The sequence below is a fragment of the Macaca thibetana genome, chromosome 5 (genome assembly GCF_024542745.1).
Source record: "Macaca thibetana thibetana isolate TM-01 chromosome 5, ASM2454274v1, whole genome shotgun sequence".
Taxonomy (NCBI): domain Eukaryota; kingdom Metazoa; phylum Chordata; class Mammalia; order Primates; family Cercopithecidae; genus Macaca; species Macaca thibetana.
The window spans coordinates 61,977,390-62,003,227 of record NC_065582.1 but is presented as its reverse complement, the minus strand read 5'-3'; the positions used below and the strand labels follow the sequence as shown (position 1 = coordinate 62,003,227).

The following is a 25,838-nucleotide window of genomic DNA, read 5'->3' as shown; positions in this document are numbered from 1 at the left end:
AGAAGAAGGCTTCAGTCTATCAAACTTCTCAGAGCTAAAGGAGGAACTATGTACCCAGCACAAAGAAACTAAAAACCTTGAAAAAGGAATGGAAGAATGGATAACTAGAACAACCAATGCAGAGAAGTCCATAAACGAACTGATAGAGATGAAAACCATGACACGAGAACTACGTGACAAATGCACAAGCTTCAGTAACCGACTTGATCAACTGTAAGAAGGAGTATCAGTGATTGAAGATAAAATGAATGAAATGAAGCAAGAAGAGAAGTGTAGAGAAAAAGAGTTAAAAGAAATGAACAAAGCCTCCAGGAAATATGGGATTATGTGAAAAGACCAAATCTATGTCTGATTGGTGTGCCTGACGTGACGAGGAGAATGGAACCAAGTTGGAAAACACTCTTCAGGATATTATCCAGGAGAACTTCCCCAACCTAGCAAGGCAGACCAACATTCAGATTCAGGAAATACAGGGAACGCCACAAAGATACTCCTCGAGAAGAGCAACTCCAAGACACGTAATTGTCAGATTCACCAAAGCTGAAATGAAGGAAAAATGCTAAGGGCAGCTAGAGAGAAAGGTTGGGTTTCCCACAAAGGGAAGCCCATCAGAATAACAGCAGATCTCTCAGCAGAAACTCTACAAGACTGAAGAGAGTGGGGGTCAATATTCAACATTCTTAAAGAAAAGAATTTTCATCCCAGGATTTCATATCCAGCCAAACTAAGTTTCATAAGTGAAGGAGAAATAAAATTCTTTACAGACAAGCAAATGCTGAGAGATTTTGTCACCACCAGTCCTGCCCTACAAGAGATCCTGAAGGAAGCACTAAACATGGAAAGGAACAACCAGTACCAGCCACTGCAAAAACATGCCAAAATGTTAGGAAGAAACTGCATCAACTAACGAGCAAAATAACCAGCTAATATCATAATGACAGGATCAACTTCACACATCATAGTATTAACCTTAAATGTAAATGGGCTAAATGCTCCAATTAAAAGACACAGACTGGTAAATTGGATAAAGAGTCAAGACTCATCAGTTTGCTGTATTCAGGAGACCCATCTCATATGCAAAGACACACATAGGCTCAAAATAAAGGGATGGAGGAAGATCTGCCAAGCAAATGGAAAACAAAAAAAGGCAGGAGTTGCAATCCGAGTCTCTGATAAAACAGACTTTAAACCAACAAAGATCAAAAGAGACAAAGAAGGCCATTACATAATGGTAAAGGGATCGATTCAACAAGAAGAGCTAACTATCCTAAATATAGTGCACCCATTACAGGAGAACCCAGATTCATGAAGAAAGTCCTTAGAAACTTACAAAGAGACTTAGACTCCCATACAATAATAATGGGAGACTTTGATACCCCACTGTCAACATTAGACAGATCAACGAGACAGAAAGTTAACAAGGATATCCAAGAATTGAACTCAACTCTGCACCAAGCGGACCTAATAGACATCTACAGAATTCTCCACCCCAAATCAACAGAATATACATTCTTCTCAGCACCACATTGCACTTATTCCAAAACTGACACATAGTTGGAAGTAAAGCACTCCTCAGCAAATGTAAAAGAATAGAAATTATAACAAACTGTCTCTCAGACCACAGTGCAATCAAACTAGACCTCAGGATCAGGAAACTCAATCAAAACCACACAACTACATGCAAACTGAACAACCTGCTCCTGAATGACTACTGGGTACATAATGAAATGAAGGCAGAAAAAAAGATGTTCTTTGATACCAATGAGAACAAAGATACAACATACCAGGATCTCCAGACACATTTAAAGTAGTTTGTAGAGGGAAATTTATAGCACTGAATGCCCACAAGAGAAAGCAGGAAAGATCTAAAACTGACACCCTAACATCACAATTAAAAGAACTAGAGAAGCAAGAGCAAACACATTCATAAGCCAGCAGAAGGCAACAAATAACTAAGATCAGAGCAGAACTGAAGGAGATAGAGACACAAAAAAACCCTTCAAAAAATCAATGAATCCAGGAGCTGGTTTTTTGAAAATATCAACAAAATTGATAGACCGCTAGCAAGACTAATAAAGAAGAAAAGAGAGAAGAATCAAATAGACGCAATAAAAAATGATAAAGGGGATCTCACCAGCGACCCCACAGAAGTACAAACTACCATCAGAGAATACTATAAACACCTCTACACAAATAAACTAGAAAACCTAGAAGAAATGGATAAATTCCTGGACACATACACTCTCCCAAGACTAAACCAGGAGGAAGTTGAATCCCTGAATAGACCAATAGCAGACTCTGAAATTGAGGCAATAATTAATAGACTACCAACCAAAAAAAGTCCAGGACCAGACGGATTCATAGCCGAATTCTACCAGAGGTACAAGGAGGAATTACAAAGAGGAGCTGGTACCATTCCTTATGAAACTATTCCAATTAATAGAAAAAGAGGGAATCCTCCCTTACTCATTTTATGAGGCCAACATCATCCTGATACCAAAGCCTGGCAGAGACACAACAAAAAAAGAGAATTTTAAACCAATATTCCTGATGAACATTGATACAGAAATCCTCAATAAAATACTGGCAAACCGAATCCAGCAACACATCAAAAAGCTTATCCACCATGATCAAGTGGGCTTCATCCCTGGGATGCAAGGCTGGTTCAACATACGCAAAGCAATAAACGTAATCCAGCATATAAACAGAACCAAAGACAAAAACCACATGATTATCTCAATAGATGCAGAAAAGGGCTTTGACAAAATTCAACAGCCCTTCATGCTAAAAGCTCTCAATAAATTCGGTATTGATGGAACGTATCTCAAAATAATAAGAGCTATTTATGACAAACCCACAGCCAATATCATACTGAATGGGCAAAAACTGGAAGCATTCCCTTTGAAAACTGGCACAAGACAGGGATGCCCTCTCTCACCACTCCTGTTTAACATAGTGTTGGAAGTTCTGGCTAGGGCAATCAGGCAAGAGAAAGAAATAAGGGATATTCAATTAGGAAAAGAAGAAGTCAAATTGTCCCTGTTTGCAGATGACATGATTGTATATTTAGAAAACCCCATCATCTCAGCCCAAAATCTCCTTAAGCTCCTTAAGCTGATAAGCAACTTCAGCAAAGTCTCAGAATAGAAAATTGATGTGCAAAAATCACAAGCATTCTTATACACCAATAACAGACAAACAGAGATCCAAGTCATGAATGAACTCCCATTCACAATTGCTTCAAAGAGAATAAAATACCTAGGAATTCAATTTAGAAGGGATGTAAAGGACCTCTTCAAGGAGAACTACAAACCACTGCTCAGTGAAATAACAGAGGACACAAACAAGTGGAAGAAAATACCATGCTCATGGATAGGAGGAATCAATATCATGAAAATGGCCATACTGCCCAAGGTAATTTATGGATTCAGTGCCATCCCCATTAAGCTACCAATGACTTTCTTCACAGAATTGAAAAAAAAACTGCTTTAAAGTTCATATGGAACGAAAAAAGACTCCACATTGCCAAATCAATCCTAAGCCAAAAGAACAAAGCTGGAGGCATCACACTACCTGACTTCAAACTATACTACAAGGCTACAGTAACCAAAACAGCATGGTACTGATACCAAATCAGAGATATAGACCAATGGAACCGAACAGAGCCCTCAGAAATAATACCACACACCTACAGCCATCTGATCTTTTTTTTTTTTTTAATTTATTTATTATTATTATACTTTAAGTTGTAGGGTACATGTGCATAACGTGCAGGTTTGTTACATATGTATACTTGTGCCATGTTGCTGTGCTGCACCCATCAACTCGTCATTTACATCAGATATAACTCCCAATGCAATCCCTCCCCACTCCCCCCTCCCCATGATAGGCCCCGGTGTGTGATGTTCCCCTTCCTGAGTTCGAGTGATCTCATTGTTCAGTTCCCACCTATGAGTGAGAACATGCGGTGTTTGGTTTTCTGTTCTTGTGATAGTTTGCTAAGAATGATGGATTCCAGCTGCATCCAAGTCCCTACAAAGGACTCAAACTCATCCTTTTTTACAGCCATCTGATCTTTGACAAACCTGACAAAAACAAGAAATGGGGAAAGGATTCCCTATTTAATAAATGGTGTTGGGAAAATTGGCTAGCCATAAGCAGAAAGCTGAAACTGGATCCTTTCCTTACTCCTTATATGAAAATTAATTCAAGATGGATTAGAGACTTAAATGTTAGACCTAAAACCATAAAAACCCTAGAAAAAAACCTAGGTAATACCAGTCAGGACATAGATATAGGCAAGGACTTCATGTCTAAAACACTAAAAGCAATGGCAACAAAAGCCAAAATTGACAAAATTGACAAATAACTAAACTAAAAAGCTTCTGCACAGCAAAAGAAACTACCATCAGAGTGAACAGGCAACCTACAGAATGGGAGAAAATTTTTGCCATCTACTCATCTGACAAAAGGCTAATATCAAGAACCTACAAAGAACTCAAACAAATTTACAAGAAAAAACAACCCCATCAAAAAGTGGGCAAAGGATATGAACAGACACTTCTCAAAAGAAGACATTTATGCAGCCAATAGACACATGAAACAATGCTCATCATCACTGGCCATCAGAGAAATGCAAATCAAAACCACAGTGAGATACCATCTCACACCAGTTAGAATGTCGATCATTAAAAAATCAGGAAACAACAGGTGCTGGAGAGGATGTGGAGAAATAGGAACACTTTTACACTGTTGGTGGGATTGTAAACTAGTTCAACCATTGTGGAAAACAGTGTGGCGATTCCTCAAAGATCTAGAACTGGAAATACCATTTGACACAGCCATCCCATTACTGGGTATATACCCAAAGGGTAATAAATCATGCTCCTATAAAGGCACATGCACACGTATGTTTATTGTGGCACTATTCACAATTAGCAAAGACTTGGAATCAACCCAGATGTCCATCAGTGACAGACTGGATTAAGAAAATGTGGCACGGCCGGGCGCGGTGGCTCAAATCCCAGCACTTTGGGAGGCCGAGGCGGGCGGATCACAAGGTCAGGAGATCGGCACAGTGAAACCCCGTCTCTACTAAAAATACAAAAAAAAATTAGCCGGGGCGCGGTGGCGGGCGCCTGTAGTCCTAGCTACTCAGGAGGCTGAGGCAGGAGAATGGCGTGAACCCAGGAGGTGGAGCCAGTGAGAATCGCGCCACTGCACTCCAGCCTGGGCAACAGCCTCCGTCTCAAAAAAAAAAAAAAAAAAAAAAAAAGGTGGCACATATACACCATGGAATACTATGCAGCCATAAAAGGGATGAATTCGTGTCCTTTGTAGGGACATAGATGCAGCTGGAAACCATCATTCTCAGCAAACTATTGCAAGAACAGAAAACCAAACACCACATGTTCTCACTCATAGGTGGGAACTGAACAATGAGATCACTTGGACACAGTAAGGGGAACATCACACACCGGGGCCTATTGTGGGGCGGGGGCAGCGGGGAGGGATAGTATTAGGAGACATACCTAATGTAAATGACAAGTTAATGGGTGCAGCCCACCAACATGGCACATGTATACATATGTAACAAACCTGCATGTTGTGCACATGTACCCTAGAACTTAAAGTATAATAATAAAAAAAAAAGGAAAAAGAAAAGACAGTCTAGAACAAAGACTCTCAATGCCTCGGCCTGTAAGATGTACAGAAACATGAGACTCCTGAAGAATTGTCTACCAACACCATTCTACATATACAGGTTGAGTACTCTTTATTCAAAATACCTGGAACCAGAAGTGCTTCCGAATTTTTTTTTTCTTTTTTGGAATATTGCATTATATTTACCTGTTGAGCATCCCAAGTCTGACAATCCCAAATCCAAAACGCTCCAATGAACATTTCCTTTGATGGTCAGATTGATGCTCAAAATATTTTGAATTTTGGAGCATTTTGGGTTTTCAATTTTTGGATTTGGGGTGCTCAACTTTTATACATGTTTATTATCCATCTTCCCCAAAGAATATTAAGCTCCCCGAGGATAGAGATTTTGTCTTTGTTCAGTTCTTTGTCTCTAGTGCTTAGAGCAGTGCCTGGCACACAGTAAGTGCTCAGTAAATATTTGTTAAGTGAATGGATGAATATGAATTATTTCATCAATTTCCTAATAATATACTTAGGAATGATGAGAAAAATAACTTTGGTATGTCTATATTTCTAATAATATAGCTCACTGGTATTTTGATAGTATCTTTAATTATGTTCTGAAAGTAAGTTTCTATTTCAACACTGATCTTTATTTTATTGTCAGATTTGGAAAACATACACATTTTTTTAAGTACATGGAAAAGGAAATTTTTACCAAACATGCAGTGTATTTTGATATGGTTGGGGCCTTTGAAGCGAAGAACTGTGTATAGACATAGATCAGTAACAGAAGTGAATACCATAGCATATTGTGTTACGATGTGCCACATGGATTTAATTAGAATTTCAACTGGGTTTTTTTTTGTTTTGTTTTTTGTTTTGTTTTGTTTTGTTTTTACTGTGGGTGTAAGTGGTTAGATTCAGTTTTGTCAAGTACAGTATTTGGTTCATGCTACAAATTTTCCATTTGTTCTTTGGATTTACATAATTCTCCCACTTGCATCAAGAATAAAAATATTTATCTTTTTAAATATTCATAGGTTGTATTATTTATGGTGTAATGGTGGGCAGTATCATAGATTAAGAGGAGTAAAGTTAGGAGATTAGCCCTGCCACCAATGAGCTGTATAAACTTGGACAAGTTCCTGCTTGTCTGTGCCACATTTCTCACTGAACTTTGAGGAGGTCAGAGTAGCTGTTTAATGTTCCAATTCTAGACCTCTATGGTTTTTGGATATTAATAAAACTCTTTTATTGTTATTCTGGTTTCAGGTGATGTCCTTGTTGCTGTGAATGATGTTGATGTTACTACTGAAAACATCGAGAGGGTTCTGTCTTGCATTCCTGGACCTATGCAGGTATGGACATTCTTTTTCTATATTTTATGATGTTACATAAAATAAATATATCCTGCACTATTTTCCTTTTTAAGCTTCTGAAAAGTATCACGTATAATGGATGAGTTACATTGGTAATTGGCTATTTAAGAAAATTTAGCTCTTGCTAATATTATTAGCTTTCAGAGATTATTCTATAAAGAGAGAAAAATATCTGCAAATAAAATTCTACGTAAAGCAGTAACAGCAACAGTAATGAAAACATATATAATTATAAACTTCCCATTATAACTACCATATATGCTTGTGATAATCTAGTTCCTAGAATAGTCATTTTAAGTAGTCATGGAGTTTTCTGTTCTCTGACTTACTAAGATCACTGTTGCCATAAAGTTTTTTTTCCAATGTGATTTTATTTTAAAAACAAATTATACAAGTTTCTTGATTTTTTTTTTTTTTTTTTTTTTCATTTAATTAAACTTTTCTCCTGGACTTTTGTTTGGCTACTTAACGAATTATTTTTCAATCCTTGTAGATAGAAATAAATTTATTGTATAAAAAGTCATTTTGATACCCTAAGCATTGACATTGTGTATCGTAAATGACATTTTTCGGTTATTACAGTTATTTTGCAAGTGCTATACCTTTTGGTAACAGAGTATACCATGAATATTCTGTTCTAGATAGCATCAGGAATTAGTGTTCTATTTTGGGGGGCATAGGGAAGATTATATGCTTTATATGGGTTAGAACAGGGGTCCCCAAACCCTGGGCCATGGACTGGTAGTGGTTCATGGCCTATTAGGAACTGGACTCCATAGCAGGAAGTAAGCAGTGGGCAAGTGAGCAAAGCTTCATCTGTATTTACAGCTCCTCCCCATCGCTCACATTAGTGTCTGAGCTCCACCTCCTGTTAGATCAGCGGTGGCATTAGATTCTCCTAGGAGCACGAACCCTATTGTGAACTGTGCATGCAAGGAAGGGATCTAGGTTCTATGCTCCTTATGAGAATCTAATTCCTGATGATTTGTCACTGTCTCCCATCACCCCCAGATGGAACCATCTAGTTGCAGGAAAACAAATTCAGCGTTCCCACTGATTCTACATTATGGTGAATTGTATAATTATTTCATTATATATTACAATGTATTATAATAATAATAGAAATAAAGTGCTATGTATTATCCCTGAGTGAGGGATCCCCTTTTCTTCTTATGTTGGTTGCAGGTGTGCTTCCAGTATTACCAGAGTTCAATCATGTCTCTTCTTCTTCAAAAATATGAAAAGTTATGTTTACAGCAGAATCACATTATACTTATATTTAATTAACCTTTGCAAATTCAGCTGTGCACACTTAGCAGAAGAAAAACGGAGAGAAAGAAATAAGGATTTAAATATTTTGGACCAGTTCCATCCACAATTAACCCATCCTTTTTAAACATGCAAGAGTAGTCAGGTATACATTTATTATATACTTTATTTCTATTATTATGAAATAATTATTACAACTCACCATAATGTAGAATCAGTGGGAACCCTGAGCTTGTCTTCCTGCAACTAGATGGTCCTATCTGGGGGTGACAGGAGACAGTGACAGATTATCACGCATTAGATTATCATAAGGCGTGCACAGCCTAGATCCCCCACATGCACAGTTCCCAATAGGTTTTGTGCTGCTGGTAGAATCTAATGTCACCACTGATCTGACAGGAGGTAGAGCTCAGGTGGTAATGTGAATGATGGGAAGTGGCTGTAAATATGGATGAAGCTTCACTCACTGGCCACTCACCTCCTGCTATCCCACCTGGTTCCTAATGGTTCTGATACCTGTCCGTGGCCTGAGGTTGACGCCCCCTGGTGTGAGAAGATGCCCTTATCCTTAGGAGAGACCTGCTAAAGTACTTAGGGACAATGTATTAAGATACCTGCAAACAATTTTCAAATGGTTCAGCCAAGAAACTTAAAAATACATATAGAGAAGGGAGGAGTATGGAAGGAAAGGAAAGGAAGACCAGAGAGAAGAGACAAAATGAAGCAAATGTGACAAAATGTTAACAATAGTGCCATTATATGTGGGATTATGGGCAATCATTGTACTCTTCTTACAACTTTTCTATAGTTTCAAAATTTCTAAAATAAAATGTTGATTTAAAAAAGAGGTCTTCAAAAATTTAAATAACAAGAACAAAGGTTCAAATACTCATCTAATTGCTGACTTTTGTGACTCTGATCCGTTTCTGCAGCTCTGTGCTCTCATTTATTTAACAGGTACATAATCATGCATGTAGTACATCATCTCCTCCCCTGTCTTTTTATCTGGGAGCTTGGGTCCAAATTTTGCAGAAGACCAAGACTGATTTCATTTAGCTCTGGGCCATAGCTGGCTTTTTTAGAGCTTTGGAGGATCCTAACTGCTTTTCTAGGAGAAGAGCCTGAAGATTATTAGTCTTGGACTCTTCTCTCTCAGGTAGTTCTTAGGCCTGAAGGAGGGGGCAAAGGCTTCTTAAAGGAGATGATTCTTGAGTGGAATGTTTTAACTTTTATTATTTCCTTGTTACACAGAAATGATACATATACTGTGGAAAAATTAGAAAACAAACTAGTAAAATTTTTTAGATATTTGTAAATCTATTCTCAGAACCCAGAGGTAACCATTTATATCAACATTTTAAAGTGCAGGACTTATATGCAAATCAGATTTGCATTTTAGGAATATTTCACTCTGGATCGGGGAAGCATATGCAAGACTGGAGGTCAGGAAACCAGGTGGTTGGTTTTGCAGTAGTCCAGAAGAGAGATAATAAAGGCCTGAGCAACATGCTGACCGGGAATGGAGGAGGAGATTAGATTTAAGATAGAGAGGAAGGAAAGAGGACAATACTGTCTACAGGATAGAGAGAAGTCCAAGAAGCCTTCCAAGTTTTGTCTTCAGTCACTCACTGAGGTGGCCCAAGAAGAGAAGAGGATAGAGGAGAGATTATCTGCTAAGCCAGTCAGACTCGATTCCCTCAGAATTTTGACTAAGGAGTACTGAAAGCATCTGCCAGCTGTTAGCCAACAGGGAAAGGATGAGACATGCATAGAGCAGTGTAGATGATGGGAGAGACAGTGCAGACTGAGGCAGAGGTGAGAGACTGGTCAGCTTCCGCAGCTGCTGGAAATTCTGACAGCCTCCCCAGGTCGCATCTGTGAAGAGGATGGTAGCTAAAGGGGAATCAGAGGATTTCTTTGTTTGGTAGATGATTTCTTTGTTTGGAAGAGACATTGCTTTTTAAATAGGATAGGCTAAAGACTGAAGTAGAAAGAAAAGACAAAGCGACAAGACTTTGGAAGTGATGAGTCATAGAGAGTGCTTCCTTGGGTCTGAGGAAAGGCTGGGCAAACTGCACAAAGAAGAGGGACATAGGACATGAAGGATCCTGAACCTTGACCAGGTTAAAGTCTCACCGAGTAATAAGAGAAAACCCTTTATAAGAAGCTTCATGTAAACTAACTTACATTAAGTATCATTTAATAAAAGTTTTTCCCTATAAAACACATAATATCCCTAATATTTATGTATATCAACCTGTTTTTTTTTTTTTTTTTTTTTTTTTTTTTTTTTTTTTTTTTGAGACGGAGTCTCGCTGTGTCTCCCAGGCTGGAGTGCAAACTGCAAGCTCCGCCTCCCGGTTCATGTTCACAGCCTCCCGAGTAGCTGAGACTACAGGCCCTAGTTTTTTGTATTTTTAGTAGAGACGGGGTTTCACCGTGTTAGCCAGGATAGTCTCGATCTCCTGACCTCGTGATCCACCCGCCTCGGCCTCCCAAAATTACAGGCTTGAGCCACCGCGCCCGGCTATCAACCTGTTTTTTAAAATAGCACTTAACTCTTAATTTGGTTATCTGTCTCACCCTTTACCATTTTATCAAGGCAACCAGATTTCCTGACATTTGTAGCTACTTAACATGTTAGTTTTTAAAAATGTCTTTTTAAAGTATAATTTTATTTGTATTATGAAGCCAACTTTACTTAAATCAGAAGAATGGTGGCTGAAATAGTTCCTTAGGGAATTTTAATGGATGGTTCGGTGGTGTGTGTTAGAGTTTTTGTCGTGGTGAGACAAAAAGATCCTTGCACCACAGAAAAGAAATGATGTTGTTTGCCAAGTATAACAGTAGTTTTCAAGTATGTTGTTTTTCACCAAGCATAGCAAACCAGTCGTAAATTTGAGGTGGTTGCTGCTGCCTGAAGAAAATTAGTGAATTTTTAAGTCTATTTTTGGTGGACTTAAAAATTTCCCTTTTTTATTTTTGGTAGATTGCACCCTATCTTTTGACCTCTCCACCCGTAAGAATCTCAGCTGGGAAAGATGCCTTCCCTGTTCTGAGATGCGTTTCTTTCTCTGAGGACCCACTTTCTTGTCACCACTGCTTATGCACAAGTCTCATAGACACTCCAGCTGCATCTCTGTGACACCTGCTGCCCTAGGATGTGACTCATCTCATGCTCCCTCTGATCTGATTTCTCCCCTTCCATACTGCTCACACATCTTCACTCAGAGCTCCTTCCTAAAGCCCGATGCCAGGGGACAATCTTCAGAGCCCCCATCTATCTGTCACAAAGTCTGTACTCAGGAATTCCCCAAAGAGTTCTCACATTTCCAGAGAATACCACCAAAGGCTCCCATATACTTTCTTTTGGGTACTTCTAAATCCTCATTCTAGATAAAGGAATTCGGGGTAGATACCCAGTAGTGGGGTTGCTGGATCTAATAATAGATCTGCTTTTAGTTCTTTTAGAAGTCTTCATACTGTTTTCCATAGAGGTTGTACTAATTTACATTCCCAACAGCAGGGCATAAGCGTTCCCTTTTCACCACGTCTGCTCCATCTATTGTTTTCTGACTTTTTAATAATGTCCATTCTGGTTGGGGTAAGGTGGTACCTCATTTTATTTTAACTTGCATTTCCCTGATGATTAGTCATGTTGAGCATTTTTTCATGTTTGTTGACCATTTGTATATCTTCTTTTGAGAAATGTCTATTCAAGTCATTTGCCCACTTTTTAATGGGATTACTTTTTTCTTGTTGATTTCTTTGAGTTCTTTAGAGATTCTGAATATTAGTTTTTTGTCAGATGCATAGTTTGCAACTATTTTCTCCCATCCTGTAGGTTGTTTACTCTGTTGATTATTTCTTCTGCTGTGCAAAAGCTTTTTAGTTTAATTGGGACCCATTTATTTATTTTCATTTTTGTTGCATTTGCTTTTGGAGTCTTAGTCGTAAATTCTTTGCCTATGCCAGTGTCCAAAGAGTACGTTTTCTTCTAGAATTGTTATGGTTTCAGGTCTTAGATTTAAGTCTTTAATCCATCTTAAGTTAATTTTTGTATACAGTGAGAGATAGAGTTTCATTCTTCTACGTGTGGCTATCCAATTTTGGTACTTCTTTGAAATGAACGAGTTATCTTTGACCAATTGGTATCTAGACAAATATTTCCTTTTCCAAGGATAGGTAATTTTAATACTTCATCCCTAAGTCCTTTGGCATGTATCTCCTAAGAATAAGGACATCCTCTTACACCAGGGGTCCCCAACCCCCAGGCCACGGACCAGTACCAGACCATTAGGTAATTGAGAAGTGGAGGCTACCTTTCCATACCTGTGGTAAATGGCCACATTCTGGACTCTTACCAGTCTTAACATCAGGCCATGAAATTAAAACTGTCTTCATAAAATTGATAATCTTCTTAGAGCCATGTTGCTCTAAGATCTAGCATATCGATAGCGTTTACTCTCCTTGGCCTTTGTTTTAAAGAATCAGAAAGAATGTCTAAGAGAAGAATATTTGAAATACCGCCTTATTTGAAAAGAGAGTTAACTCTGTTTTGTGAAGTCACTCTTAATGCTGAATCTCTTCCTTCTATCTTCCCAGATGAGCCAGTGCTGTCAGCATTCATATTGTGATGTTATTCTTTTTGCACTATCAGATCATACTAATTTCTGGGTTTTGATGGCCTTTCTTATTTTTATAGTCAACAATTTAGACTGCAATGATTATGTTTGATTAAATGAATTTTTATACAGAACATTATACATTCTCATTCAATAAATATTTGTGGTAATATGTATCAGACACTCTCCTAGGAGCTGAAGATACAAATATAAATAGAATATGCAGCCCCAGCCATCAGGAGCCCTCAGTCTGGGATGATTTATACATACTGTACATACCTGGGTGTATGTGCATCGACAGATCCTTCATTGTGAAAATTGCAGCTGATTTTCCCTTGTTGAAAAATCAACACATTGTTTTAATTTTTAAAGGTGAAACTGACATTTGAAAATGCATATGCTGTGAAAAAGGAGACATCCCAACCAAGACAGAAAAAGACACAATCGAACACAAGTGATTTAGTCAAGCTTCTCTGGGGAGAAGAGGTTGAAGGTATCCAGCAGAGTAGCCTAAACACTCCTCATATCATTATGTATCTCACACTACAGCTCGACTCAGAAACCTCAAAGGAAGAGGTGAGTGTCCTCAAAAGTCCAAAGGAAAAAGTAAGGACCTTTTATTGTATTCCCAGTGAATAGTGAGTATATTTGATTTAAGGAAGAGACAAAAATGAATTAACTATTGTTCTTTAAAATTGTGTATCTAATACTCTATTATAGATATGAATATTTCATACCACAAATGTTTTTAAAATGAAAACAAATTATTCAGTTATTTCTGTAGGAAAAGAAAAAAGAGGAAGGTATTGTTGCAGTATGTTTTAACTTAGAAGCTAAGGTCTTTTTAGCTCTTTTTGATATGTTTCATTGAAGTATTACTTATACATAATAAAATTCAACAATTTTAAGTATACAGTTTGATGAGTTTTGACAAATATATTATGCTTTTGTAAGCAGTATCACAATCATGATATGGGACATTTTTGTCACCTCAAAAAATTTCCTCTGTGCCCTGTTACAGTCAATCCCCTCCTTCTGTTAATAGCTTTTAATGCAGGGGGATGTAGCATTAACTTTCTTACATAGGTTGTCGATAGTTTTTATATTTTACATGTTTTTAAAATTCATTTTCAATGTTTATTGAACACCTACTTTTTGTCTAGCATAATATCAGATATTGGGTATTTTTATTTGCAGGTAAAGGAAATAATCCTAGTAAAGATAAGTACAATGTTTAAGTTCACATAGCTAGTAACTGACCATTTCTATTTAAGCTGAAGTGTTTCCAAATTCTGTGCCCTTTCTTTGATACCAGGTTACCTTTCAACATCAATGTTTTGAGTCTGTTAATTGTTTTGTTCAAGTTTTATCTTTTGTTGGTTTCTTGTCTGCTTTGCCTATTCATAATTAAGAAAGATATAGAAATCTCCCCCTCTGATGAGGATTTGTCCATTTTTCCCTCCAGTTCTAAATATTTATGCTTTATATATTTTGAGACAATTTTGTTATGTGCATTAATGTTTAGATTTATTAAATCTTCCTGGAGAACTGAACTTTTTGACCTCATGATATGATCCTCTCCACCCTAGTTTGTTTCTGTCTTAAAGTCCTTTTTTAACATTCACATTTTAAAAATAATATTTAATATCATACAGCTTTATTTTATAAGTATTTGAATTTTTTTCTTTCTTTTTCTCAGTCCGTGTCTTTATGTATGTGACATGTCTTTTACACACAGCCTATTTCCAATCTGGCAGTCTCTCTCTTCTAACAAACTCAGTGGGTCCATTTATAGAGATTACTGATATATTTGAATTCATTTCTGCTACCTTATTTGAAAATTTCTACTGGAATTGCTTTTTCTGTGATATTTTTCTTATCTATTTTTGGTTGCTTGTGTCATTATTTTTGCTATATACTCTTTCTGTTTTTTAAATGATTACAGTTAAAATTTTATGATATTTGTCTTAACGGATTCTAAAGTGAAACACTATTTTAACCCCTTTTCAAATAATTCAAACCCCTTAATACACCTTAGCTTCAGTTACCTTTCTCTTTACTTATGTGCTATTGTCATCAATATTTTAGTGCTATCTCTTTTCTCCATCATCTATAATTATAACTACTACTTATTATAACATTTTGTACACCATAAAATTTATAAATTAAGTATATATTATACAATATATAAATGATGTATTATAAAATGTATAAATATAATTATATATTATATATTTGTATGTTTTCAATATAAATATTATATATTTCATACAGCTTTACCTAGCTTAAATTTACAATTGTGCCTCATATTTTCTTTATTCATCATCCTCTTACATCGGAGACTGTCCTTATTGGATCATTATTTTCTTCCTAAAACATATATTTTAAACATGTCTTTTTAGTGAAAGTGTGTTGGTGATCAATTCTTTTTGTTGTTATTTATCTGATCATGGCTTCTTTTACCTCTTCTTGAAAGGTAGCTTGATAATTCTAGATTGTATTCATTTGGGTAGGCTACTTGCTATAACAAACAATCCTAATGTCTCAGTGGCTTAACATGATGAAAGTTTAGATCTCATTTCATTTAACTATTCCTGGTCATGTGGCTCAGTGACTCCAGCCTTTCTTCTAGTGTTCCTATTATTCCCAAGGGCTTAGGAGTCCTCTATTAGATCCTTTGCATCTAATTGACCAATGAGAGAAGAGAGAAGGCAGGCAGTATCACATGGGACATTTTGGAGACCTGACTTGAAAGAAGTAACATCATTTCTGCTCATGTTCCATTGGGTAGAATTAGTCACATGGTCTATCCATATGCAAGAAGTAAGAAATGTAGCCTTCCTGTGTGGCCAGGAAGAAGATCAAGTGAATACGTAAGTTGCTTGTGCCACCTAGGTAAGTAGTTATTTTCTCTAATCTATTTGAAGATAGTATCCCTTTGTCTTTTGACCTCCATTATTGCTCTTAAGAAGTCTACTGTCAGTCTGTCATTCCTTTGTAAGGAATGTGCCTTTTCCAGTGTTTGTTCAGCTTTTTACTTCTTCTATGCCCCAACTGTTGTTTAATCTCTCCATTGTGTTTTGTATTTAAACAATTACATATTTATTTTTAGAAGTTTCTGAAAAGTGTTTAATCATCATTTCAAATCTGCCATGATATTCCTGGGGGTCTTTTATTGCTTGCTCATCTTTGTAACTCTAAACTTGTAGACTCTATATTCTGTATCTGCCCATTCTACAAGCTCTAGTCCTGAGAGGATTCTCACGTGTCACAAGGTTTTCACTTGCAATGGCTTGCCTTCTTATGTCCTTAGGGATCTTTGACTAAACTTATTGCTTGATGTTATCTTTGGGAGTCTTGTCGTTCTAATGAGGGGATGCTGTCCTCCAGAGATAATTTGTTTCTTCTGCTTTTGCCACTGACCTAGGATATTTCAGTCTTACTTGAGGGTATGGTCTTAACAAAGTGGTTCTAGGCTCAGCTCACCTACCTTGTTCCTAGCCCAGTACTCAGTGTCCTGACAGAAGCTGTCATGGGAATCAGCCCTCAGGACAGGCCTGCTTCTGTCCTTCTGCCCACCACTCAACACTCCCAGCAGAGGCCCTAACTTGCTCTGCAGTAATGGAGGAGGTTGGAAGGTTGTCCTTGGAAACCTCCCTGCTTCTTGCATGTCAGCAATTTGACAAGTATGTTCTGGCCATGGATCTAGTTTTACAACGAAAGGGTCTCTCAGAGCATCTAGTCAAACATAATACTTTCCACAGAAGTGAGATTTAGAAGGTTTTTAACTAATCTGTATCTCTTTCTTTTTGAAATCCTTCGAGTCTGTATTCTCAATGCTAAAGCTATTTTATCCAAAAGGATTCATTTCCTTGTGTTGCTTCATATATCAAAATTTAGTGAATAATCAAAATGGCAAAGAAGGAATTTACTTAAACACATTTTTGTTATTTCTGTGTTCTGAAAAATACAGACCTGGCCGGGCGCAGTGGCTCACGCCTGTAATCCCAGCACTCTGGGAGGCCGAGGCGGGCGGATCACGAGGTCAGTAGATCGAGACCATCCTGGCTAACAGGGTGAAACCCCGTCTCTACTAAAAATACAAAAAAGCCGGGCGTGGTGGCGGGCGCCTGTAGTCCCGGCTACTCGGGAGGCTGAGGCAGGAGAATGGCGTGAACCCGGAAGGCAGAGCTTGCAGTGAGCTGAGATCCAGCCACTGCACTCCAGCCTGGGCGACACAGCGAGACTCCGTCTCAAAAAATAAATTAAAAAAAAAAAATACATGCAGACCTAGAGTTAATAATTCTAATTTCTTGTGTGTAGTACTGATCCTTTATATTTTTAAAACAAATGAAATATTTAAGCATTTGTTATATAAAACATACAACAAATTTCCGGGATGATAACATCCTGAATCTTCTAAGTCATTTTGGAGTAAGATACTGCTAAGACCTTTTGTCATCCTTGCCTTTCTTTCCATGGGAAAGTGTGTAGGTGTTTCTCAAAAGAACAGGTTTCTGTCTGTTGCCAGCCCTGTATCAACATTGTAATTAAGAGAGGCTTTTATTCTTACTGAACAGAGTGGAAGCTGCTGCAAATGCATGCTACTAATAAGTGCTTAAAAATGCAGCTAATTAAATTGGTTAAGAACCGTAGAGCTTGCCAGGTCTTTAATAGTGAGGCTTTTATGATTGGAATAGAGACCTTCTCAAATGACCTTTTTTGACTGGTATGACTTAATTTATAATAAAATCTCATAAGGTCATTTTACGTGTCACAAGGTTTTCTGTGAGTTACATATTTGATAAAAGCTTATCTTCTTTAAGTTACAAGGTTTCAAAATGTAAAGACCATAAGCTTGGAGATTTCGAAAAACTATTCAAAGAGTATATGGGGTTTTTTTTGTTTAAAGTAGTGTATGGTATTTTGGCTAAATACAATAAAATTACTTATTGGCCAAGATTTAAATCTGTTAAGTAGACAACAGAAGCTCTTAACTGATATTTAACTTAATTTCTAGATATAAAATAATGTTTTGTAACTTTTTTACATTCGAATTACTGCAATAAAATTTTAGTTGTTAGGCAGAGTGTATTTGGCCAGCATATTCTATAGTAATTTGCATATATTGAATGTGCTTACTAAGTATAAAAAGCAGATGTCTCCAATTTATTTATATTTGTCATAATGTAAAAGTTGGCAAGACATGGAGACTGTATCATGTAATTATTTATTGTATAGTGAGACCACAGCAAGATATGCAATACTCTTTAGAGAGAGAGAGAACCAGAGAAAATATATGATACTATTTAAGGAGCTTGGGTTTTCAATAGTGGCAATATTAATATTTATGGATACAGTCATTAAACAGGGCAACTGGAAGCACTCTGAATTCTTCATGGTTTCTATCTTAACATTTTCATTTTGCCTGCTTTTAATTTTCCTTGTGAGAGAAATAAATGTTGCTTTAAGTAACAACAAAAAATGAGGTACAGAATGGTTCATCTCTTTGTATGACAGTATTGAGACAGTGCACATCCTGATTTTGAAATTTGTCATTTTATTTTGTAAAAACTGTTTCCTGAGACATGCTCTTCTCGAAAATAGAAAAACATAAGGCATTTTGTGAATTATCTTGTACATCTAGTATTTTCCATGTTTTAAAATAAAATATGCTCTTTTCAAGTTTGAATTCAGATTAGTTTGTGGCATACACAGTGTTTCAAATTTGACAGATAAGGTTTTATAATATTGTGACACTTTTTTCTTATTATCTATATTATAATTTAGTTCTGTATTCTCACTTTGTAAGTTTAATTGCTGTCTTGGCTTGGATTTAATGATTTCACCAAAAATGTTGAATATTGTCTTTTAAAAAAATAGTATAAAAGTAATTAAATTTAAAGACTCCTAATAGTTACTTGTGGTACCTATGTAGCTGTGTAACCACAGGGACGAGAATAACTGTATACTATTAACAAAATATAATAAAATATGAGTATTACAAATTGCTATTAAAGAGATTAAAGTTTAAAACTATTTTAAATGAATTGTAATTTAAATTAATTAGTATCCTACTTAGTATATTATTTGTTGTTATGACTAATTTTGGCAGTCTCTAACTTATTTTCAAGTGTAGTGTTTTACATGCTAGTTAATGTGTTAAAATTCCAAGCATAGTTCTCCCCTTGTGTTTGAACAAAACTCCCACTGAAGCTGAAAGGATTCATTTTTTGTTCTTTTCTTAATACAAAGTTTGAACTTTCCCTGACAAATATACCAGTTGGAAAATTGGGTGGTTTGATCATTTGTTTCATTTAACAGCAGGAAATTCTTTATCATTATCCAATGTCTGAAGCATCTCAGAAACTTAAAAGTGTGAGAGGGATTTTTCTCACACTCTGTGACATGCTGGAAAACGTAACTGGGACACAAGTTACTAGGTAATAATTTTTATTTGGCTTTAATTCTGTTTTTTTCAAGTTCTTTTATTTCACCCTGACAAAATGCTGAAACAAGTATCTGTTATACAAGTATACTTGTATCTACAATATATGTATTATATACATTATAGTCCATAATCTATGTACATACATGTATATATCTATACATTATAGATAACGAGATCTACAGAATATCTGCAGATTTTTGCTTCATCTAAGTTATTTCTACCAATCATCTATTTGAAGTGTAGGTTCTCAATGCAGCTGTAGATCTGGGTGTTTTGGCACATTTTAAATAACAGTTGGGCCTATATTTATTATTTCTTCATGAAGGTGTATCTTTTAAGCATGGCATTATTATGAATCTCAGCTTTTTCATGTTTCTATCTTGATTGTTAACTTCCTAGGCAATACCTTTATGGCAAACAGAATTGGCAAGAATGACTGAACACCAAAATTGGTCATATAGTGAGGACATACTCTGTTCTTACAACAATGATAGAAAAATACAGAATGTTCTTTAGGAGGGCTATTCATAATCAGTGAATTTTCCTACCCTTTCGCCCTTAAAACTCTCCAATATCTGTTATTCCACACTCTATGTCCATGTGTACACATTATTTAGCTCCCATTTGTCCCTTTAATCTAACTTGATTTAGGTTAAAGGCTTAAAAGTAAGACTTGACACTATAAAAATGCTAGAGGAAAACCTAGGAAAAATGTTTCTGTACATTGGTCTAGGCAAATAATTCATGACTAAGACCTCAAAAGCAAATGCAACAAAACCAAAAATAGACAAATAGGACAGATGCATTCATCATCAGTGTAGATACTCAGTGATGGATGAGCACCATTCATCCAATTGATGTCAAATAATTTTATATTTGGAACTCTTAATATAGTCAGTTATAGAGTCAAATACCCATTCCATTGATTTATTAAGCCCTGACATTGAAATGCCATAATTTATGGGAAGAAGAGGCTCAAAGCTTTTAGGTTTGTGTTTTTTTCCATAAAATAAATCTAAGAATTATAAACAATTTTTCTTCTTTAATATTCAACAATTTTAGACTTTACAAAAAAATTTTATCTCAAATTTCAACAGCCTCCATAATACTGAGAAAATATCAAATTGGATTTTCTAGCCTTTAACTTTTTTTTCCCATATTTAGGTAGAAATGACATTTCTATGATTTTAAAAGAGGTAGAATCTACAAGGCAATAGAAAGAAGAATTTTATTTTTTAACTAATTGAAAGTCATGTTTATGTGACTTTAATATATTGTATATACAAACTGTTAGTTTATTTTCAATACAGTAGTACTGGAGGCTCTATTTAGTTTATCAATTTGGGTTCATAAAAGCGTATTGCAGGCCTCTTTTTATTTTTTAAACATCTTTATTGAGATATAGTACATAAGTGATACAGTTCACCCATTTGAAGTGCATGTGTAATCCTAAAATTGGTATGGAACCAAAAAAGAGCCTGAATAGCCAAAGCAGTCCTCAGCAAAAAGAACAAAACTTAGAGGCATCACTTCACCTGATTTCAAATTATACTATAAGGCTATAGTAACCCAAAACAGCATGTTACTGGTATAAAAATAGACACATAGATCAATGGAACAGAATAGAGAAACAGAAATAAAGCCACATGCCTATAGCCAATTGATCTTTGACAAAGTTGACAAAAATATACACTGGGGAAAGTACACCCTATTCAATAAATGGTGCTGGGAAAGTTGGATAGCCATATGCAAAAGAATGAAACTGGACCCATCTCTCTCACCATATACAAAAATGAACTCAAGTTAGATTAAAGACTTAAGTATAATTCCTGACACTATTTACACTATAAAAATGCTAGAAGAAAACCTAGGAAAAATTCTTCTGGATTTTGGCCTAGGCAAATAATTCATGAGTAAGACCTCAAAAGCAAATGCAACAAAACCAAAAAATAGATAAGTAGGACTTAATTAAACTGAAAAGTTTCTACACAGCAAAAGAAATAGTGCAGAGTTAATAGATAGCCTTCAGAATGAGAGAAAATATTTGCAAATTGCACATCCACCAAGTGACTAATATCCAGAATCTATATAGCGAACTCAACTCAACAAGAAAACAACCAATAACCCCATTAAAAAGTGGGCAAAGGACATGAACAGACATTTTTAAAAAGAAGATGTACAAATGGATAACGTGCATATGAAAAAGTGCTTATCACTAATCATCAGAGAAGTGCAAATTAAAAGCACAATGAGATAACATCTTACACCAGTCAGAATGGCTGTTATTAAAAGGTCAAAGAATAATAGATGCTGGTGAGGATGCAGAGAAAAGGGAATGCTTATACAGTGCTGGTGGAATTGTAAATGAATACAGCCTCTACAGAAAACAGTATGGAGATTTCTCAAAAAACTAAAAATAGAACTACAATTTGATCCAGTAACCCCATGACTGGGTATATACCCAAAGAAAAGAAATCATTATATCAAAAAGATACCTGCACTCATATATTTATGAGTGCTACTCACAATAGCAAAGATAATGGAATCAATCTAAGCATCCATGAACAGATGACTGGATAAAGAAAATGTGGTGTATGTATATACGATGAAATAAAAAAGAACAAATAAATAAATGGAATAAATTAAATAAGTAAATGGAATAAATAACAGAAAATGAAATCATGTCATTTGCTGCAACGTAGATAGAACTGGAGGCCATTATCTTAAGTGACACAACTCAAACAGAAAGTCAAATATTACATATTCTCACTTATAAATGAGAGGGCTAAATAATGTATTCACATGGACGTAGTGTGTAAAATAACAGACACTGGAGATTTTGAAGGGCGGGAGGGGAGTCAGAAATGAGAAACTACTTAATGGATACAATGTACACTCCTCAGGTGATGGTTGCACTAAAAGCCCAAACTTCACCACCATGCAATATCCATCTATTACAACTGTACTTGTACCCCCTAAATATATACAAATAACAAATTTTAAAGTGTACAAGTAAATGCTTTTTGGTGTATTCACAGAGATACGCAACCCTCATCAAAGTCAATTTTAAAACATTTTTCTCACGTCAGAAAGAAATCCTATACCCTTTAGCTCAGCCAGCCCAACCCCTGGGCAACTGCTAATCTATTTTCCATTCCTATAGATATCCCTGTTCTGGACATTACATATGAATGGAATCATATAATGTGTGGCTATTTGTGACTGGCTTCTTTCATTTAGCATAGGAGATGCATTTCATTTAGCATAAGGTGTGCATTCCTCCTTTACAGTCTTATTAGAAAGAAAATTTGTTTCTCTGTGCGGTGTTTTGGGGTTTTTTTTGGTTTTTTTGTTTTTTGTTTTTTTTGTCTTCGTTTTTTCTACTGTAAAGAATAGATGTTATTTTACCTAATATTTAGATTTTGTTATTAACTATGAGATATGGGTTAAATGTGGAAAGCAGTAAATACAGCTAGAAAAACTTTTTTGAGAAGGTAATAAATATGAAAATTATTTTAGGGGTTCCTTAGCAATGTGTGTATCTTTTGTTGCATACACACTTTTTAAACTATAGTAATATTAGTATACTACAAGAGTCTAATATTTGTCTAAAAGTGTATGCATTTCTAAAATATATTAAGACAAAAGTAATGTTCTGTGTGGAAAAATTCATTTAATGATTTATATTTAAATTCTACACAAAATTCTCTATATTATCATAGTTCGTTATTGTATCTCTTTTTAGAACATATTTAAATTTTTAAAACTTCACTGAAGTATAATGAAGTAAACTGAACATATGTAAAATGTACAATTTGATTAGTTTTCACATAGGTGTATACCCTGAAACTATCAACACAATGAATATATTCATCACGCCAAAAGTTTCCTTGAGAACACATTTAAATCTGACTTACATTTTGTTTACATGTTTATATATTTGTGTCCCATACTGATTGTCATCTCAGCTGGGACTACATCTTCCTTTCTTTAGCAAATCATCTTCATAAATAGGCAGTCACAAAATATTTGTTAAATTAACCAACTGAGATGAAGCTTTCTTTTTTTTTTTTTAATTGAGACAGGGCCTTGCTTTGTCACCCATGCTGGAGTGCAGTCATGGCTCACCACAGCCTTGACCTCCCAGCCTCAAGTGATCCTCTCATCTCAGTCCCCATCCCAAGTAGCTAAGACTACAGGACCACTCCACTATGCCCAGCTAATTTTTTTTTTTTTTTTTTTTTTAGAAATGGGGTCTTACTTTGTTCCCCAGGGTGGTCTCAAACTTCTGGGCTTAAGTGATCTTCCCACTTTAGCTTCCCTTAAGTGCTGGGATTATAGGTATGATCCACTGCACCCCGTTTTGAAACTTTCTTTTGGAAAAAAAAAATTTATATTATGCTTAATGTTAGCAAGAGAATTTCAACTTTTTTTTTTTTTTCTATAATGGGTCTACTTTTGTTTGGCCTAGAGTTTTCTTTTTTCTCTTTTTGAGACATAGTCTCACTGTGTCACCTAGGCTGGAGTGCAGTGGCACAATCTCGGCTCACTGCAACCTCCACCTCCCAGGTTGAAGCACTTCTTGTACCTCAGCCTCCCGAGTAGCCGGGATCACAGGCATGTACCACCACACCAGGCTGTCTTTTGTGTTTGTAGTAGAGACAGGATTTTGCAATGTTGACCAGGCTGTTCTCGAACTCGTGACCTCAAGAGATCCACCTGCCTTGGTCTCCCAAAGTGCTGAGATCATAGGTGTGAGCCACCACACCCAGCCTGGCCTAGAGTTTTCTGTTTTGTTTTTTTTTTTCAATATGTTGCAGTATATTTTTACTGTCATATAATTCCTTGCGTTTTTTGTGTGACAGGTATATGAAAAGGAATCTACTTATTAAGTATGCAGTTCTTAAATCATACCATATGCAATCTTTTATGAATTATACTTATAATTTTATGACATTTAAAGATATTTTTATCTTATTTTGAATTTATTGTTTCTTAGCTCATCCCTCCTTTTAAATGGAAAACAAATTCACGTGGCTTATTGGAAAGAATCTGACAAGTTGTTGCTAATTGGCCTGCCTGCTGAAGAGTAAGTTGAGGTTTTTGCTTACCTTAAAATCATTTCAAAATAATATTACATTTCTTTTGTTAAAATTATTACATTTTTGTCAAAAGACAAACTCCTTAACAGTTTTACAGTTTAAAGATCTATTGCACTAGTAAAATAGTTACCTGTGTTCATTTGGTACGAATAATGCAGAAAGGTGCCATGGAGCCTCAGCTGGGCCGGTTCGTAAAGGGGGGTGGGCTGTCAATACACTTGCTTCTTTTGTGGTCAGTAGAGAGGTGGCTAAGAGATGACCTCTGCCTCTGCTAAAATTTTTGACAATATTGTGATTTGGATTTTGCACATTTACAGTTTTTTACTGTTGGACCAGATTTTGGAGAATTAAGGGTCAGCAGAAGGGTATTTTGCCCTGATTTGAGCATCTTTGACAAAATAAGGTATATGTAACTCTAAAGTGACTTCTCTAATGGTATGTCTTATATTATCATGGTCTCCCTCTTAACTATTTTGTGAGTATTTTGAAGTATACATTTAATAGTTGGAGGTAAAAGCAGGATTGACATTTATAATAAACTGACCTTGTGCTCCAGGGACTGCATTAGGTACTTTACATTTATTAAACTCATTTAATCTTCAAAATCACTTCCAGACATACTTAGTGATTACTGGCTCCATTTTGTATATGAGGAAAGTAAAATCAAAAGAGGGTTCAATAACTTGCCAAAGCTTGCATAGTCAACAAGAGGCAGGATTGGAAATTGATTGAGGGTCTGTCTGAATTCTTTCTACAACATTGATTCCCTAATGTCATAGGACATTGAAAATCAAGGGAGAAATGGACTACAAGTATGGAGAATGGCCCCAAGGAGATGAACTTAACTACTATTATAATAGTGTTATGTTCCTGTTCAATGGTTTTTAAAACTTGTAATTTAGACTTTTGCCTACTTAAAAAGGTATTCGGACAACTTTTATTAAGTAATTAAACACACTTTAGTTTTCCCCTTTGGTCTGTAGAATCATAGCATATGGTCTACAAAATAGGAATCAAATATCAAAGCAAATACTGTAATATGTGATGGATACAACTTTAGAGAATACCAGTTGAGATAAATTTTCTCTTGGTGTTGCTTCAAGCTTCCCAAGAAAGAAAAAGATGTACCAGGAAGATGCATTATCTAGCCAATCTGAATGTGAATATGACTATTTTTCATTACTAATGATTTTGTTAACCAGATTTCCTTCATTATATAGCAGTATATTCATTTTTTATTGCTGTGTAACAAATCGTTCCCCAAAACATAGGGGTAATTTAAACTTAAATAGTAAACATTTATTAACACAGATATTTTTGTGGTTCAGGAATCCAGGAGTAACCTAGCAGGTAGTTCTGCCTC

General features: G+C 35.8%; 1 protein-coding gene across 5 annotated transcripts in view; it reads left to right on the top strand.

Annotated features, from left to right (window-relative positions):
* INTU (inturned planar cell polarity protein) overlaps positions 1-25,838 on the top strand; it is a 106,900-nt gene that overhangs the window by 33,958 nt on the left and 47,104 nt on the right. For 4 of the 5 annotated variants that reach the window (XR_007726004.1, XM_050792361.1, XM_050792359.1 and 1 more), the window contains exons 3-6: positions 6,922-7,007; positions 13,295-13,498; positions 19,247-19,365; positions 24,373-24,462. Coding sequence is in view for 4 of the 5 variants with exons in the window: in XM_050792361.1 (XP_050648318.1) it covers positions 6,922-7,007; positions 13,295-13,498; positions 19,247-19,365; positions 24,373-24,462 (499 nt within the window). In the remaining variant the exon portion in view is untranslated. The remainder of the gene's footprint in view (positions 1-6,921; positions 7,008-13,294; positions 13,499-19,246; positions 19,366-24,372; positions 24,463-25,838) is intronic. The other variant, XM_050792360.1, reaches the window with a different exon arrangement.